General features: G+C 41.6%; 1 protein-coding gene across 1 annotated transcript in view; it reads left to right on the forward strand.

Annotated features, from left to right (window-relative positions):
* Positions 1–7,566: 7,566 nt before the first annotated feature.
* LOC311229457 (uncharacterized protein) overlaps positions 7,567–20,513 on the forward strand; it is a gene marked incomplete at both ends in the record, with an annotated part of 29,402 nt that continues 16,455 nt past the window's right edge. Inside the window, 4 exons of the mRNA XM_084315538.1 lie at positions 7,567–7,639; positions 8,838–9,032; positions 18,758–18,893; positions 19,263–19,343. Coding sequence (XP_084171664.1) covers positions 7,567–7,639; positions 8,838–9,032; positions 18,758–18,893; positions 19,263–19,343 — 485 coding nt within the window. The remainder of the gene's footprint in view (positions 7,640–8,837; positions 9,033–18,757; positions 18,894–19,262; positions 19,344–20,513) is intronic.

The raw sequence follows: 20,513 nt of genomic DNA on the forward strand, positions 1-20,513 counted from the left end.
TCTTTTCTACCTAAAGTTGAACCTAAAAGATCTTTCTGACAAAGATTTTAACGGTAAGATCGCTATGCTATTGCTGTATCTTGATCATATTTGATCTGCAACATTTAGTCTGAAAGTTAGATCTGAATTTAGTTTGACGGTACAGGCTTGTTCACCACTGGTAGATGGTGCAGGAGTGGCTCGCTCGTTACAACAAGCACAGAAACAGCCCGTTGAGAACAGGACTGAAACACAGGGGTATAGAGGCTGTTATGCATAATCTGAGTGGTCAGATTCTTTCAGCTAAATTTTTTAAAGACATGTTTAGGGGACCTCAAAGCGCTATATTAACTTGTTGAAAAGGACTAAAATGTGGACCTTTAAGATTTGTATTTATGTCAATTGTGCATGTTTGCATATACTCAAATGCATATACTCAAAAAAAACACAGAAGATAGCTAATTCTTTTTGGAGTTTTCAATATAAAACTTGGTACTTGTATAAGTACTTTTTGAAAGTTTTCAGCACATTTTAACAATACCACAATAATACTGATAACCGTGAGGTCGTGTGGTCGGAATATTTTTTTCAAACGGAGGGGTGAAAAATGTATTTCGAATGTACTTTTACTTTTACTGTGTACGTGTGGACATGGCCTAAATAATAAAATTGGTCCACTAGAAATATGAATCATATTATGAAACCATGTAAAACATCTTCATACCTTTTCATCCTCAACACCTCTGACTTTGGCTTGAAACTTAATAAAAAAGCAAGGATTATTCACAACATCATTCCATTATAAGTAGGAAGTTTATAGTGAGACGTTGCTAAGCGTTAGCTTAAATAGTCACCTGCTTTTTAACACTCGCAAGAGACTCTGTATGCTGATTTGCCATTGTGTCAATTTGATGTTGCAAGGATTCCTGCAATACAAGAGGAGAAAACAACAAAGTGATTCATGATAAGCAATTAATGAAATGCTAATACTTTTGTATGTTTAATGTACAGTATGACGATTACCACATTAAGTATTAAGCTAATTAAGTACATTAAAAGTAGAAACAAAATCAACAAGAAAAAGGTTTAAGTAAAAAAGCAACTACCGGTACCTAACAATTAATTAGGCCAACTAATTCATGGCAAATTAAACGTACCTTTTGCCACTCTAGCTCTTGTTTCTCTAGCACCAGCTTGCTGATCTGTTCCTCATAACGTGTCTCTGCATCCTGAAAAAGTAAATGTGTATATATATATATACACACAGTATATGTCACATATTTAAAATGTTCCTAAAGAAATAATAAGAATAGTGCATATCAAGTGAAAACATTATTCTGTCGGGGGGAAATAACGAAATAACTAATACATTTTCATTAAGCAATGGATGGTAGTGTACTTAATATATATCCAGCAAGGTTCAGAATCATCCACCGAAACCATCAATAACTAAATATGTAGCTCCCCGTATTATAAATCTCTAGAGTTGAGCCTGAACTCTACCGTCCAGTGTCTCCGCTTCATCCGTCCATATCTTTTGGAGAAGCTACCAGGGAGAGGAGCGTTAGAGGGGAGGGGATATTCGTGGAGAGCCATCCCTATCCTCCCTCTGCCCCCGGAGAAAACAGGTAAAAGTCAATTGCTTTCTATATCCACACTGGACTTTTTTTTCTTTTCTTTTTTTATTTGCATGTGGGAGTGAGTGAGTCAGCTCAGTGAGTTCATTTTATAAGTTCCCATTAAACTATGCTACCAGCGTGGCACTGCACTTTAAAAAGAAGTGCACAGAAGATAAAGCTGTTATTTTTCCTGAGGAATAATTATGTGTGTGTGTGTGTGTGTGTGTGTGTGTGTGTGTGTGTCCGTGTGTTTAGTGAGTTTACAAAAGCACTAAAAGGCTTTATTAAATATAGTTATCCATGATGTAAATCAAAACATGAAACTGCAGATGAACTAGGGGCTGAAGGTAGTGGCACTACAATAGTGACTACACTATTAAAGCCTATATCTCTTATACAACCTGAATATCTCATAATGTATGCATCACCTTATTATCCAGAAATTGACGATTGACTGTGCGGAAGCCTGTCATTGATTTTCATCAGTCTATTGCCTTGTGACTAAATCAATACATTTATCAACACGCTTCAAAAAGAATAGCCTAATGTAAATATCTGTCAAAACGTGATAATTTGATACTGTATTTCTCTTTAATGGGGATGGATAAATATCTCAACAGCTCAGCATTTGTATTGCACATTTAGATTTTAAAATATAAAAGGGGTGTTTTAAAGTATATTCTAGTACTGTAAAATTACCATCAATGGCCCTTACATACTACATGTAGTATACTAGCTTGACTACTCTTTGACCTGTTAAAGACCTTAGTGTTTACTTAACGTAATATATATTTTTTGCATATTGTGTGCATAACACTTGCATATTTGCAACCCTACATGTACTGCTTTACCGTTTAGGCTTAGGCATACTACCATGCCACATTCTCAGAGACTCGACATTGGGCCCCGTATTAAAAAAAGCAAGAACAAATAGTGGAATTTGACCTGCTCAGGAATGTCCCGCATCATCATGACATCCTCTTGCTTCTTAACCTCTCCACCCAATAAACGCCACAACTACAAAGTGCCCGAGGAGGATCACATTGATTTAACGCCTTGTGTTCCAGTCCCAGAAAACACCACCATAACTATAAAAACGAAAAAACGGCAATGAGCCACAAACTGTTTATTTTTGCTCCTCTAACCTTTAAACATGTCCAGCCTTTGATGTCAGGTTGAAAGTGCTTGCTGGAGGCTAAAATACATTTATTTATTTATTTATCTTTTTACAAACAAATGTACTTTCTATTTACTCTTCAGTTAGTGTCTCATCCTGATGTGCATCAACCACAGCTGGCCCTTGTCCAGAAGGCCAAAAGGGGCTGCGCGCCTCCTCCGATGACTCTGTAATACCCACTCCCCTCCTACTCCTACGAAATTACCCTGCTCTCAGTTCCCCATGACTTGGCCAAGAAGAGCCATAAGCGTCTGGGCTTTTCTCAGTAAGTAATGGTATGAAGCGGAGAGGAAGTGAACATTCCTGAAAATATTATGTTTTTTTATTGTGCTTTTATCACTGGCCTCCAGCCTAATCACTGTCTGTAACTAATAATTATATGGAAAGTTTTCTGACAATGAAATCAAAACACTATGCCCAGAAGGGTCAGGCCTATTACTGTTAATAGTATGCCGAACCCACGCCAAGGCCACGAACGACTTCAGGCCTGTGGCACTCACCTCTATCCTCTGCAAATGCATAGAGAGGGTGGTCACTGGGGAGTGTACCACCATGGTGGGCGAAAGGTCTGGACCCGCTCCAGTTTGCCTACAAGGCGAAGCGGGGGGTTGAGGATGCCAACCTAACTCTTTTGCATACAGCGGATAGGCACCTTGACTCTCCGAACGCATTATGTCAGGATTTTATTCATGGGCTTTTCATCTGCTTTCAATACGGTAAACACAAACACACTTCTGCACTGCCTCCAAGTCAGCACAACACTGTTTTTATGGATTATGGGGTTTTAAATCCATTTAAAGGACAGACCCCAACACATCAGTGTGAATGGTTTTAAATCCAGCAACTGTTTTAAATACTGGGGTCCCACAGGGCTGTGTCTTGTCACTCATCCTCTTCTTCATATGATGATGACATGGCCCGGGTGGCCCCTCTGACAGATGATCGCTCCCTGTATTATGTGGACACCATAGTCCTCTGGTTCACTGGAACTGAACATCAGTAAGACCAGAGAGCTATAGGGACAGGTAGTGGAACCGGTTGAGATCTGTAAGTACCTGGGCACTGAGATCGACCACCATCTGTCCTTCACAAAACATGCGGACATGAGTCAAAAAGGCCCAACAGCGCATGTTTCTCCTGAGGAGGCTAGAGGCTTTTAATGTCAGACAGGACTTTTTAACAACATTAGCCTGGATATTATTAACCCTACCAATGGATCATCTGACCGTCATATACTAAGTGGCCAATGTTTTCAAACAGAGCACCTTAGATTTTGACTTATACAGATTATGATAAGTTGCCAACACACCCTTCTAATGTGCAGCTCCTCTACAGCCGCAAGCAAACCGCTTCTGAACTCCAGGACATGAAGAGAGACGTCCGTCTGCTGAGGGGCGTAGGACAGACACAGCTCATGCTCAAATCTACATCCTCCTGTCTACAGAAAGGACAAGGAAATTGTTAACTAACATCAAACAATGAATACAATAAATGTATTAATTTGACCATATCAATATCACTGGTGCCCTGCAACATTAAGTTATTTCTTAATTCTTTCCTTTTCTCACTGTAATTGATATAATATATATATATATATATAGAACGTCAAAAATGCTTCAAAATTTTCAAAAATACTTGTGTCATCATGGTGCGTCACTTGTTTTTCTCAATGGACCTTAAGACCTGCCCTCGTTTCTTGATCCTCCAATCACAACTGTCGCTTCCCTCAGACAAACTTTGACAAAGATTGTTCAGCTTTTATATAAATTATGTTCATTTCTGTGAGCAAAAGAATAGTTCTAATCGAAAATAAGGCCTAAATAAAACAAAATGGCTTATGCACGTTACAAGTCTTGTTCTTCCACTGTCTGCGGCCATGACTTACTGTCGTGTCAGTGGGGAGTTTCCCAGGGTCTGCACTGTGATCCATGTTAGTTGTGCGGGGGCAGACCAGGGTCCAGGACGTCCTCTGCTCTCCCACTTTACAGGCTAAACCACCATAACCTATGTATGTTGATAAAGAAAAGATAATTATGTTAAAAAGGTTAATAGAAATTGCAGGCTATGCAATTAATAGCAATGGTCCCACTTTTCCCTCGATACGCTTTCAATTAGGCTAGTTCCTCATCTGTACTTTTTACAGCAAGATTATTTGATTGGAAATAATAGGCTATCACATTAAAAGCTCGTAATGTTTCTTAGTCACTACAATTTAACTTAATGGCTTTGAAATGACCATCATGCTCCCAAACCCACGCCCCCCCCCCCAGTTTGATACTACTTTACTGCATAGAGGAGATGGCACCCCGGCAAGCCATCAAGGTTAAAATGAACCTGCCCACTGGGCCTAATAGGGGTCAGAGCAATAACAGTGAATGGACAAATTGTCCTGTCATACCTTTTTAAATTATATAAGTTATTTAATTTGACCTGTGGATGCTCCTCTTGCTACTGTCTGCCCCCTCATCATCACAGAGGGACTGACAAACACACACACACACACACAACAACAGAATGTGACTGACTGTTTAAGTGGGAGGTCTCCACTAGCCAATGATCTCTTAATAGAAGAGAGCTTTTTTCTGCCATTTAACCCATGCCCATATCAATCACCTAGGGGAATTAAATGATCCCTGCTAGAATTTGCTACTATCATAAAATGACATTGTGACCCCAGGCTGAGAGGGGAGGTGTGTGAATGTGTATGAGACAGTGTAAGTGTGTTTGTAAGTATGAAGTATGTGTGTGTGTGTGTGTGTGTGTGTGTGTGTGTGTGTGCGAGAGAGCAATACAAGCAACGTGTGAGAAGGGTATGTCTACTGTGTTTAGGAGCAAAATGTGTGTGTGTGTGTGTGTGTGTGTGCGTGTGTGTGTGTGTGTGTGTGTGAAGGGAGGGTACCACAATAGCTTTATTTGCCTCCCCTCTGATCCAGTTGAGCAGGTATTAACCACATATCTCTAAGCCATGAAAAGCCAAATTAAAAGTCATCCATAAAACGGGATCTCATAGTCTATATTACCTTTCGGTTTGAGTTATATCATATGCCCCATTGTTTTGCAATGTACTGAGGAATAGACAGTCTAACCAGAGCCCTGAGGTGATGTAATATGGCAGTATATATATATCAGCTCAGCTATTGTCTAAATGCAGTAAACAGTTAAGCTTATAGGAATCTGAGTGTCTAATAATTACAGGAAAAAAATTCCAATAGCCTTTGGGCCTAATATTGTTTTTTCTTTTTTTACTGAAGTATCCAACACTGTGGAAAAGCTGGTTTCATAGAGAACCACTGTCCTGCCTAGTAGTGCAGTCTTGTTGTAATTGTTTCCTTGGTTGGTGTAACAATAATGCTGTTAGTTGGTTAGCTTACTAACATTAACCTCAAATCAACAGAACGCGTTTTAACTAAAACTAATATTAAAATAACTGTTAGGAAATAATGAGCTAGTGAGACATAATAAAATATTCTAACTATAACGTACACACCATTTATGTTGAGAGGCCTGTAAGAAGAACAACCTTGAATGAATGAATGAAAACTGTATTTAACAGATTGCAATACGGCTCAATACACACAATTGTTAAGGGAATGCAGACCAGAGAAATAAGTTTGTCTTGTTTACATCAGGGTCCCCCATTTTCAATTCATAGTGACATTTATGACATACACAACATACATGATGTAGCAGTACTGTCTATCTGTATGTCATATGTTATGATGAATTGAAAACGGGGGACCCTGATGTAAACAAGACGAAAGTCTTTCTCTGGTCTGCATCCCCTTAACAATTGTGTGTATTGAGCCGTACTGTATTGTTGTACCCATATGATATGCAAATATACAGTACTGTTACCCATAGATCCTGACAGAAATCCTTGACTTTAGTAAAATGTTGCCCTAAAACGTTATCTGTTCTCTAACAGCTGGATAGTGTTAGCTAGAGTAGAGTGTTAGCTAACAACACTGAGGAAGTGTCATCTGTCAAAAGAAAAGGTGTGGTGGTGGTTAGACAAATTGAGATAATAACGGTTAACTTTGAGCTTAGTTGAATTAATGGGCGACACAGAAACGTTTTTTTGTTGTTAACTTGAGTTAATAAAAACAAATGCTTCTTTGTTTTTGTCACCAACCTTGCTGCACTGCAGTGTCTGTTGTTCAGATGATCCGAGGGGAACTGAACTAACGGGACCACGTGATGCAAGTGAGACCTAGAAATTATTATTATTATAGGATTATAGGACATATAATATATATAAATAAGTTCAACAGTAATATTTATCAGCACAAGTAGCCTACTCGTTTTTTGTCTTTAATAGAGGAGTCCATTATTTAGGACTCGGAGTCAACTTCCTGTCTGTTTAACTTTCTGTCTAAGTGCATCACGTCTATGGCTTGGCTTGGGGGGGAAACATGCACTTTTAGAATCACCAGAAAGGCTTTCGAAAATAGCGAAATGCCACGTTGGCCTCACTATTTTCAAAACAAATGATATGAAAAGGTTATGAAATGAACAAGAATGTGATAAAAATATGTAATAAAAACGGAGCTCAACGCATACGTTTGATGGTAGAAATCCGTTTGTTTACCCCCAATACCAAAGATGGCGGCGGTCTCGTGACGTCAGAGTGTCTTCGAGAATCAGAAGTCAGGCAGTTAAGTTGCAGTGTTCATGTTTGTCGCTCACTGCTTCCATCTAGCGGCCTCATTTGTCGGCGACATCCATAATAAAAAGGTGGTGTTTTTCCTTGTTTTCTCTTCTTTTCACTCTGATTGCACGTCAATTTGGAGAATGGCCTCCGTCCGGGAGTTGGCTGCTGCGTTAAATCTCGAAGAGAAGTTGAGTGTGTGTCCGAGCACTCCAGGTAAAGTAGGCCTAGTAGTACACACCTTTCAGTTTTTAGTATCACAAACAGTACTGTATTTGCAAATCTGGTATATGTATAGATGTAGCAGTAGGCCTACTGTCTATCTGTATGTCGTGTGTGTCATATGATGAATTGAAAATGGGGGACCCTGATGTAAACAAGACGAAAGTCTTTCTCTGGTCTGCATCCCCTTAACAATTGTGTATTGAGCCGTACTGTATTGTACCCATTCTGCAATCTGTTAATAAAGTTTTCATTCATTCATTCATTCATTCATTCATTCATTCATTCATTCATTCATTCATTCATTCATTCATTCATTCATTCATCCATCCCTTCATGTGTTGAATTCATTATCAATTAAGGAAGGCTAATGGTGTTTTCAACTAAATCAATCTTCCCAACAACACAGACGCAGCGCTAAAGTTAAATTTGGTCGGTAGAATACTTATAAATTAAGTTTTTATTTTTAATTTATTTTAAGATGTGATAATAACTCTAATGTTGCTGACTGAGACACAGTGCCACAACAATGTGGAACGCCCTACCCACAGCCGTAAAATAATGTGAATCCCTACCCTCCTTCAAAACCGCTCTCAAAGAGCACTACTGGCCCCGGTAAATGTCCAAACCCCAACCCAAACCCCTCCAGTGTACAGTTTCTTCCCCTTCGAATGTATATATATATTTCTTTATGATCCTTCTCTTAAACAGTATATTTGTATGCATAAATGTCTTGATGAAACAGTACTGTATATAAATGTCTTGATGAATTGACAATGGGGGACCTGATGTAAACAAGACGAAAGTCTTTCTCTGGTCTGCATCCCCTTAACAGTTGTGTGTATTGAGCCGTACTGTATTGTACCCATTCTGCAATCTGTTAATAAAGTTTTCAATCAAGTATAGTACTGCATACTACTCGAAGCATTTTGCTTCCCTCTTTCTTCACCTTCCTCTCAAGTCCCTCTTGTCCTCGCTTTCCCCCCACTTTTTACTCAATCAGAATCAGAAAGGTCTTTATTGCCAAGTATACTTTTCACATACAAGGAATTTTCTTTGGACGTTACCGGTGCGACATTAGCGGACAGACATTAACGGACGGATAATACAATAAAGTGGTGGAGTAAAATGAAATATGAGCTCTTCCATCCCTCCTTCTTCCCACCCGCCCTCTCTCTCTCTTTCTTACCAGACCATGGGATGACCATTAGGATGACGGTCCAATTGTCCTCCATATGGAGTAGCCTCATCTCCCATCTCAGGTCCTCGGTGAAGGTGAAACGGAGACGAGTCCACCTCAAGTCCCACGATGGCTGTTTCCTGGGCTCTGAGGCGGTGGATGTGGTGGCAGATCACATTGTCCATGCCAAAGGCTTTGAAGGTGTGTGTGTGTGTGTGTTCATTATACAGCAATACAAGTACAGTACAACAAAACTAAGTTTGGCATCCAACCGGAGTGCAAGTAACTGTAGTATCTATAGATGTGTAAAAAGGATTATATGCACCTGTATGTTATGTGGGTTATATGCAGGTGTATAAGTAAGTAGGTAGTTTACACAATTGAAGTGGTCGGAGAAGTAATGTACAGCTGACAGTGGCTATTGGCTTTATGAACAAATACTAGTACTGTACATGTGACGGTGGCCGATTTCAGTCGTTAAGAATGGCAGCAATAATTTAATTGGTTTGCACCGTATAAAGTGCAGAGTGCATGATTACTGTAAAACCAACTTAAGTAAAGAGTAGACCAATTGTTTGCCCACTACGCCAGTTTTGTTTTCGAGGTTAAAGTCCCCGGGTGACGCCATTTAAATTAAAACGCATGATGGGATACTCATAGGTTCGTTTCTTATACCAGGTGTCTTGTAAGCCCACATGGGCTGGGCATACACCTGTATGTACGACACGAAAATAAAAAACATCAATCAATCATATACCAGGTGAAAGCAAAACAACCTTTACGTGGCAGGAGAGAGACTGACACTGAAACCGTTCATCAATGTAGAAATATATATATATATTTATTATAACCAAAAATTATATTTATAAGAACCTAATACAAATATGCTAAATTACAAAATACAAAACCCTATGGCGCCAAACTAACTAAATAAACCAATAACTCTTCAAATAATTGAAGCTACAAAATGTGCAATACGGCAGTGTGCAAACAAGCGTAGTGCAAAAAAACAGCAGTCTAGCATGGGTGAAATGTGTGTGTGTGTGTGTGCGTGTATGAAAGATGCAGTCTGTTTCCAAGCCGGAGAGCGCTCGGCGTCTGTCCCCCTTCGGACCTGAAATCACAAAAGCGAAGGCGGTCTTCCTGTTTCTAACAGCCTATAGCGGCGACAGTTCTAGCAGGTCTGGTAATGACAGTACGCCGTTTTGCAATACTTACACACGCGACCGGTTTAACCCGGTCGCTGCGTAGATCAGGAGTACGACGTAGTGTATCTGGCGACACCCGCCGGTCGCCTCGTCTGTACGGGAAGCCCTCCACCGTCGGTAACTCACTTCCTCCTGTTCCTCTCCGTTCACCAGCACTGCCCAGTCGAGGCGCCTCTATCCCGACCGATGGCGTGGACCCGTGCCTTTCCTTATTCCCGTTCATAAAAACACACCGCACACACACAGCCCCCACAGTAGCACCCCTGCCGTCTCTTCCTGCACGCCCTGTCGGCGATTGCCTTATATGGCCAGTGTCCAATTAGTAGCAGAAGCTACTGTACCAGATCTGTCTGAAATTGAGACCAATGTCTAATTTACAATGGTGCCCCTTGTTGCAACAAATGTCACAAGCGGCAAAGAAGGTAGTAACTATACACAAGGTACACGGTACTGAAATATAAATACTAAAATGCAAGAGTAAACATGGCAACAGTCATACAGTACCAGTCTTCTCCTCGGAGTGCAGTGATGCTCTGCTACATCATTGTAAAGCCATTGACTCCTCATGATTATGGTGTACAAATTACCTTCACTTCTTACCAGATAAAAAACTTTATGTTGGAGGTATATGTGCTGCTTTGATCTCATTCATCTTTTTATCATATCCTCTTAATGGTTTATTTGGTATAAATTATATGGTTGATCAGTAAACACAAAGTGTTTATTTTGTGTTTTGTATTCTTTTGATATGGAACTCAAGAGATGCAAAGATTCTATTAGAATCCAGGTACTTTCTGTGTGGAGTTTGCATGTTCTCCCCGTGTCTTTGTGAGTTTCCTCCGGGTGCTCCAGTTTCCTCCCACCATCAAAGATATGTACACCCCCGTCAGTGCCCCTGACCAAGGCACTGGCAAAGATCTGGAGTGGAAGTGAACCCTGGGCATGGGGCCAACAACTCCACCCCATAAAACACCATCCTGTTACTGAAACGTTGACACCAGATGTCAAGGGCCTATGAAACCAAAAAGGAGTAAATCCTCCAGAGAAGGGAATTAACAAGGTGGGTGCCAACACGTTTCCCCCTCTTGTATCCGTTATCCTCTACAAATCTGATCTGATTCGGACCGCAACGGACTGTGGGGTTTTACAGTTCAGACGGATCTGGTACAGTAGCTAATGCTATGACTGTGGGGTTTTACAGTTCAAACGTCCACGGCCTCCGTCAGAGGAGAGGATACAGGCTCTGTCGGACAGCTGACCATATCTCCTCCATCACACAGGTGATCAGATACACATACTGTAACACACAGTTTCAAGTTGAAGACATTTAATTTGTCACATGTACTGAATAATACAGGTACTTGCATAATACACTTGCACTTTACACTATTGATATGTACCAGCTACACAAGGCTCCAAGAGAACACGAAAAACAATATTTAAACATGCTGAAACATTAAAAAAATATTTTTCAAGCTGCAAAGGTGAGGGGGAAACTTGAAACAAGTCACCTACCTGACGTACCACCAATGCTTACTTTGAACTTAGTCTTATCAAACAACTTATTTAGATGACATTTCGTCCAGAGGCCAAAATTCACATGTCTGCCAAAACCAGGTAGAATGGTCCATGGAGGCCTCAGGGTGGAGAGGCCTCCAGTCAGTAGGAGGGGGGCATGGGAGCCATAGATGAGGACCATAAGACCCAGGAGGACTGCCCACTGGACCTGGACACAGTTCTTCTCTACTGGGCCCTGGCTGGGTCAGTTTCCACCTCCACTCTGTCGTCCATGACATGCCTGCAGAGATATCAGATGTTGTATGATGATGAAGAAGAAGATGATGATGAGAATACCAACCTGGATTAAGATTAGCTTGGTGTAGTCTTGCAGTTAAAAGTAAATTACTCTCATCTTAAAGATTGTTTGAATAATTTCTTCATTTCACGGCTGATTCTGTCATCGAATGCCTCCCGCTCACTAATATGAAAAAGCATAAATATATATATATAAATAGTTTACAAAATTGTAATGGTCTGGTAATTCTACACTGTACCACTGTATTATACATCGTTGGGTATAATAGTGATATGACCAGGACAACGCATACAGTTACTGTCGCAAAGAAAATGAAAACTAACATTTAAAACGGAAAACGTTTCCGATATAGATTCATGTATTAGTATTGAAATATCTGAACAAAGGCTTGTTTCATTCTCCTGTAAGATATTAACTTGAGACTCATTGACCCCACAAAAAAAAGTCACTGCTATATGAGCATCAAGTCATGTTTCTCATTTTGGACTAAAATAGAGGAATGTTGCTCAAGCTTATAAAACGCAGTTGTGGGCACTATGCACCGGGTTCGTTTTAGCATTACACATATTTTCAAGGTGGCTTTGATGATTGAATAAGCAACAAATTCCAATGTGTTTTTTTTTACAATGACGTTGACTATGTGTATTGCAGTGGACATTAATAGAGAATGTGACGTTGAACACCTTGTGAAAATGTTTTGTGTTTAACATAGCTTTAACATTAGTTCAACATTAATAAGTAGTCTTCCTCAACTTGGTGGCCAAATTGATGGCAACTTCACATTCACATAGTTGGGTGGGTTCTGTGTTTACAGGGAATATTAACCTAGCTAACGCGCAGCATGCTAACAAGCTAGCTAACGTTATCTCAACACTAAAGCAAATGATAGACCGAAAATAGGCCCTAATGTCCAAAATAGCGAAGGTGCCCCCTAAAGTACAGAATGAATGCTTCAACTAGTAATGTTATATAAACCGGAGATGGAAAGACTAGTCAGGTGGCCAACCCGCGGCTCTTTGCCCGTCAATGTGCGGCTCCTCCATCCTCATCCATTTATCTCATTCATGCCATAAGAACGTAGAATAAACATTTACAGATTTTGTTTTTAAATGGTCCATTTGCATGTTCTTGGTATCTGATTCTAGGGACATCTATGGATCTCAGGGAATGTATTGTGCCTGTTACTAGGCTTGAGTAAATTGTAATGAACCAAATGAGAATATCAATTCTGTTCTTTTTTTATCTTTGACTGTGAATAACACCATGCTAAAATTGACCAGACCTGAAAAATCTAAGCAAATTAATAAAGGGAAGATGATTAAACGGAAGGTTTTCTAGATACAGTACTGAATTCTGCCATCCGGACACATGCTATTTGAAATATGATTCTAGAATATCAGTGGGCAAGGCGCTCACCACTAACGCAGGAGATGCTGGTATCGAGCCCAGCTCTCGGCGTTGCTACCGACTTGTCCGACCGTCATACTAACACAATTGGCAGTGTTAGAGGGTGGGAAAGCCGGTGGGTGGGGATTGGACGTTGTGGACAGCGACTCCTACAGGTCGGTTGGGTGACGCCAGTATGGCGGAAACAGGAAGTATCGGGGGCAGCGTGAGCCTCCCACGCTTTACTCCTCGCCACAGAGTTCTAGCTGTTGCGGTGAAAAGATGCGACAGGCTGCCTCCTCGTGTACCGGAGGGGACACGTGATGCAATGCTTCTATCCTCACTACAGCCGACCAGTGGGAGGCATAGTCTAGCAACGTTCAAGACAGGGGAGGGAAGAATTGGAAACACGAAATTGGGATGGGAGAAAAATTGAAAATGGGGAGAAAAAGTAGATACATTTTTTTATATCTGGCCTATAAATTACCTTATTATGTGGGACCCTCTCGAAATCTCAATGTGGTTTTCCCAATAAAGAATTTCAATATATATATTATGGCCAAGTCGCACATCTATGGATCGGGCCAAATCTCCCCTTTCCAATGGCAGAGTTCAATCTAGATTTAGTATCACCAGGTGTGATTCACAAACCGTGAATGAAATCTAAGTACACTTTTTTTATAATGTAAATTTCTCCACCATTTCCATCAGATTGCAACACCGTTTTTTGCTAAACGTTCACAGAAAGGTAGAGAAACTAACTGCGTTCTGTTTTATGGCAATAACGTTCAGGTTTGTGGGAGATAATCCCGGAAAATAAGAGAAATAAAAAAGTAAATCCAGAAGTTAGTGTAGTTTTTCGAAATTCAAAAGCCTGTCGAAAGCCCTGGGCCTCTTCCTTCAAAAGACTACTCACTTTTGGCTGCGCCACTTCCTCCCGTCAATATGCGCCGGTTTCCGACTCAATTCCCTGTGATTTCTATAATCTTATATTTGACTAATAACAGTTAAAATCATTGGTAAACAAACGTAATGCTGAAAATACACACTATAGACTGCTGTTTTGACAGGGTTAGGGTCTTTACTCTCGGCTACATTTGAAAAGAAAACGCAACATTAATTCATACATTCTGTAGAGATGGATTTATGGCATGATGTCCTTTGCGGTCCAGTATCGGACTGCTCGGGCTTAAGAGGTTAACCCTGTGAGGCCCAAATAAAAAAGACATTAGCAACTTCCGAGGCCAGAGGGTGGGACCTATAAACACATGAAGGGTGCCGTGACTGAAAAAAAGGTTGAGAAACGCTCGTATATATGGTGTGGCTCTTTGTGGTACCACAGTAATTTTTGTGGCTCTTAGTCTCTGACTGGTTGTGGTTGGCCACCCCTGAACTAGTGTCTGTTTAAGTTCTGGCAAACTCAAATTCAGTCCATGCGCACTAGTGATTGGTAAGCTGTATGTCCCTCAAGCCCCACCCAACAAGCTGTAGGCCGATCAAGCCCGCCAAACAAGCTGTGGACCCCGTTCTGCAGATACACCGTCCTTTTTTTTGCTGCCGGTAGAACGTCGCACACGAATTGGAAGAGCCGTCGCGTGTCTCACCAACACTTCGAGAAGCTTTGTCGTCCAGGCTTGAACTTTACATAAATCCATTTAGTTGGATCCAACACTGTCCAACACACATGGACAACACACATAGACTCAGTCGTAAAGAAGGCGAAGCAGCGCCTCTACCACCTGAGACAGTTAACACATTGCCTGCCGGGCATTGTACCCATCTAATGCCTCTCTCTGCCAGCGCTATAAGTCTATGGAGTGGCTCACCTTCTTTGCAGGGCTATAACTTTTTAAATGTTATTGCTATATTGACATTACTATGGCCCATTCAACATCGATTATCTATCGTTCAGGATGTGGGAACGTTATACTTTTTCATCCATACATTCATACAAAAATACCTTCTAGAATATAAGTATGTTTTTATCGTTTTCTGCAGTAATTCCTAGAACGTGAGTTATAGGCCTAAACGCATATATAGATTATCGATTGCCGTTTCTTCCCTATACACGCTATATTAAAAAATTAAACTGTATATGATCGGTATACGTTATGATTCATCATACGTGTAGGTAAGGGGGGGGGGGGGTCGTTTATAATTCTGTGATCGTCAGTAAATGCTTTATGTAGTATGGGTGATATATTGATCAGATGGTTTGCAGTGAAATGAATAAACAATCGGGCTGAGAATAACGTTACTGTCCTCTTACCGTTCGCCAATGAGACTGGCGGTGAAAGATCCCAGGTATAGGACGTCGATCGCCTAGGTCCATTTCCGGTTTGTATGTCGCAATAAACGCCGAAATCATATCGATTATTAAGTTTAGAAAGCGATCCATTATGTACATTGTGTCTGTCGGGAGCCTTGCAACGATATCTGACGGCCGGATGAATTTAATCGACGCACATCAGCCATATCCTGTTTGCCAGTGTAACTCGCCCGACCATCCACCAGGCGGCGGTATTGAGCCGTCGTTGCCGTCACCTATAGGGTCCAGCTGGAGCGTCGCGGGTGTATATATGAATTATGAATGCCATGGCGAAAAAATGAAATATTGATCTCAATAACGCTGTACAGCGAGGTCTGGCGCTCAACGCATGGCGGGCAATAACGCTGAACAGCGTTTCCAGCGGTGGATGTGTTAAGGAAGTTCAGAGTATCGGGAAGATACTCCAGTCCTTCTACTCCGGAGCTGTAGAGAGCATCTTGACTGGAAACATCACTGCCTGGTATGGAAACGGCAAGGCACAGGACAAGAAGGCCCTACAGAGAGTGGTGCGCTCAGCTGAGCGTACTACGGGTATTGCACTACCACCCCTGCAGGTCCTATACAACAAGAGGTGCAAATCCAGAGCCTGCAGAATAATGAAAGACCCTCACCACCCCAACAACAGCCTGTTCAAGCTGCTGCGGTCAGGCAAACGCCTGCGCACACCAGCAACTAGGACAGAGAGACTTCGGCTCAGCTTCTTCCCCCAGGCCATCAGAGTCTTGAACACTGAACTCTCCACACACATGAGCACACACGCAACACACATACTGTATACGCTCACACACTTAACAGTCACTTTAGCACGAACACACACATGCTGCACACGCACACAGTCAACGGTCACTTTACACAATGAAAATGTCACTTTAAAGAACGGGAGTGGTTCTTGTATAGTAAATAGATGGATATAGCATAAGGATATATAGTATAACTGTAGATTGTATAGTAGTGTACATGAGACCTGTCTTTACCATGTTTTTTGTAAACTTTATGTACATTATACCATGCTTTTTGTAAACTTTATGTACATTATACCTGTTATGTCTTATTCTTATTACTTGTATTATTGCACAAATGTCTTATTCTTATTACTTGTATTATTGCACAATCGCTGCAGGCATGACCACCCACATTTCACTGTATGCTTGTATGCCGTGACAAATAAAACTCTTGACTTGACTTGTCTGAATGTATCTTGTGATTATTAGTGTTAGGTATTTCTGGTTGACGTGATTCGGGACGTGATGTCACACGAATGCCATGCTCAGCCAATAGACAATTCATTTTATCAGTGTAATGTGAACGTATACATTTTATCCAGTGCCCATTTGGATATGTGATATTGCGATATCCCATGGATATATATAGCTGATTTTATACATCTCCACCAAATTTCTTCTCTCAAATGGCTTTTGGAGAAGAGATAATATTGAATTTGGGGGCAGCTGTAATCCTGTCTCTTGAGTCCCTGTGTTGTCGTCGTCACGTCAGTCCGCACCCCCTGACACACCAATGATGCTGCTTGGGGCACTAAATGAATCGCCCTTTAGGCATCATGTTTGAAGACGCTGATTGGCTAAATTGAGTTGCTAGGTGCATTTTTCAATTGGCTGCGTTGCGCAATGACGCCCAGTAGGGCTGGGCGATATGACTATATTATATAAATATCGGGTACAGTTCATTAACAATACACTTTTTAAACGTATCGTGGATATCGTGATGTTTTGCCCAAGAGGCTTGTGTTGCGTCAATCTGGTCCACACGTTGACACTTTTGAACAGCGCCGCCCCACACACACACACTACTGCATCAAAAGTTACTACTTATGATAACAAAGGCATTCGTTTTGTGGCATTAACGTTATATAGTTACACTTTCAATAACATCAGCGTATTTACATAGCAACGACCGAGGTCGACCTAGATATAATAATATAGCAAGCATTAGTCGTTCATATCTCAGCCCGTGCTGACTCCGTTGTGCCCATTCTGCGGTCTGTTAATAACGTTTTCAATCAGACAGATGTATGGAAAGGCTTTTATTATAACATCCGTTACAGTAAAATCATTATGCCTCCAGTCGTTTAGTCATTCTGCAGAGCTAAACGTCGGCCGCGGCGAGCTACCGCTGCCATTGTTTGTTTTCATTGAGCTCTCCAATGGCGGAAGTAAAAAAGTAATATGCGCTTGCCGATTGGTGCTAAGAACAGCAGGGCGGGTGCAAGCGATGTGACGTAATTGGCAGACGCGACTGTCAATCAAAATGATTCTGTTTGCCGACCGAATGAATATAAACGTTATTAACAGATTGCAGCATAGGTACAATACAGTACAGCTCAATACAACAACAGTCAACAGTGGACTGGAGGATGCAGACCAGAGAGACTTTCGTCTTGTTTACATCAGGGTCCCCCATTTTCAATTCATCATATTTCATATCTAAATCATATAATATCTCATTGCTAAATATATGCAATATATAATCTAATAATCCAATAATCTAAATCTAATATATAATATAAAAATGCTAAATGCATGGGTATTTTATTTTGTCTTTAATGTTAGCTTGCAAACTCAAATACTGTCTTGGTAAGCCTCATAATGAATTGTTTGGGGAAAAAAAGAAAAACACCGTGATGCGTATCGTGTATCGCCGAAAGGTCAGAAAATATCGTGATATCATATTTAGGCCATATCGCCCAGCCCTAACGCCCAGTCAGTGGCGCGATGTTTCTAGCGCCCCAGAAGAGAGGGAGGGGATGAACAGGAAGCACAAACAATGATTTCTATTTGATATATTACACGTTATTGTGCATTTTAAATGCAAACATACTTAAAAATGAGTTCTTTATTTTTTAAATGTTTTATATTTTTTTGCGGTCGAAATCTACTACAATAGAAAAATCCCAAAAACTACTTTCCACCAGGGGGCGGGGGGGCAGCGCCCTAGCGCCCGCTATGGACCAGCCGCCACTGCTTATGCCTCACATTCTCACACACAGACGGCAACCATGCAAGGTGCCAACCTGCTCATCGGGAGCAGTTGGGGGTTAAGTGTCTCACTCAAGGTGTCATTTTAATGAGTGCTCTTTTAACGTGAATTCACCTTCAGGGGCAGTAAAGATTTACTCTACTATTCTACTTTAATTGACTCTGCCACTCTTATTGGGCTGGCATCACTGTAGATGCAGACGTGTCTCGGGACAAGGTGGCGTGCGTGTGCCAGGCCCTGCTGGACTGTAAGGTGTTTGAGACGGTGGGGACCAATGTATTTGGGAAAGGCAAACGCCATGATGTGTTTCAGGACGGCAAGGGTGCTCTCTACAGGTTAGTAGTACAAGTATTTTACAAGTGTTATGGTGATGGTTATCATGCCCTGTAGCTGCTACTTGACCGTGTGTGTTTCCCACAGACCTCGAGAGATGTCTTGTCCAGCTTTATGTATTCAGGCTTGGCTGTAATGTGATGTGTGTAATGTGAACAGAGCTCTGTAATAACCTGCACTACTCCTCCTGGGAGCTCTGTGGCCTCTGTGGCCTGTCATCTCTCTGTCTCTCTCTCTCACACAAGACGGGTTTGTTTTACCCTACTGATGATGTATTTGTTGCAATAGTACTCCTGCTCAAACTCAAACCTCTTTCAGAGATTAATATCGACCATAATCGCACTTAACAAACGCAACAAAAACATTAACAGGTTCCTGAACACTGACTGCCCGTCGGTAACTGAGCTGGACAGAGGTGTGCTCAGCCATGGGATCCAGAACTTCTTCTGCGGGTGAGGCATCTCAGCAGGCTGTTTCTATTGTGCAACAGTGTAGGTAGGGCTAGAGTAGACGCGTCGTAGGGAGTAGGGCTAGAGTAGACTCAGTGTAGGTAGGTAGTAGGGCTAGAGTAGACTCAGTGTAGGTAGGTAGTATGGCTAGAGTAGACGCGTCGTAGGGAGTAGGGCTAGAGTAGACTCAGTGTAGGTAGGTAGTAGGGCTAGAGTAGACTCATTGTAGGTTGTATGGCTAGAGTAGACTCAGTGTAGGTAGGTAGTAGGGCTAGAGTAGACTCATTGTAGGTAGGTAGGTAGTAGGGCTAGAGTAGACTCATTGTAGGTCGTATGGCTAGAGTAGACTCAGTGTAGGTAGGTAGTAGGGCTAGAGTAGACTCAGTGTAGGTAGGTAGGGCTAGAGTAGACGCGTCGTAGGGCTAGAGTAGACTCATTGTAGGTCGTAGGGCTAGAGTAGACTCATTGTGGGTAGGTAGTAGGGCTAGAGTAGACTCATTGTGGGTAGGTAGTATGGCTAGAGTAGACTCATTGTAGGTCGTAGGGCTAGAGTAGACTCAGTGTAGGTAGGTAGTATGGCTAGAGTAGACTCAGTGTAGGTAGGTAGTATGGCTAGAGTAGACTCGGTGTAGGTAGGTAGTATGGCTAGAGTAGACTCAGTGTAGGTAGGTAGTATGGCTAGAGTAGACTCAGTGTAGGTAGGTAGTATGGCTAGAGTAGACTCAGTGTAGGTAGGTAGTAGGGCTAGAGTAGACAGTGTAGGTAGGTAGTATGGCTAGAGTAGACTCAGTGTAGGTAGGTAGTATGGCTAGAGTAGACTTAGTGTAGGTAGGTAGTATGGCTAGAGTAGACAGTGTAGGTAGGTAGTATGGCTAGAGTAGACTCAGTGTGGGTAGGTAGTATGGCTAGAGTAGACTCAGTGTAGGTAGGTAGTATGGCTAGAGTAGACTCAGTGTAGGTAGGTAGCATGGCTAGAGTAGACTCAGTGTAGGTAGGTAGTATGGCTAGAGTAGACTCAGTGTAGGTAGGTAGTATGGCTAGAGTAGACCCTGTAGGTAGGTAGTATGGCTAGAGTAGACTCAGTGTAGGTAGGTAGTAGGGCTAGAGTAGACTCAGTGTAGGTAGGTAGTAGGGCTAGAGTAGACACTAGGTACAGTAGGTAGTAGGGCTGGT

This window comes from Notolepis coatsorum, assembly GCF_963971535.1.
Source record: "Notolepis coatsorum genome assembly, chromosome: 6".
Lineage (NCBI taxonomy): Eukaryota > Metazoa > Chordata > Actinopteri > Aulopiformes > Paralepididae > Notolepis > Notolepis coatsorum.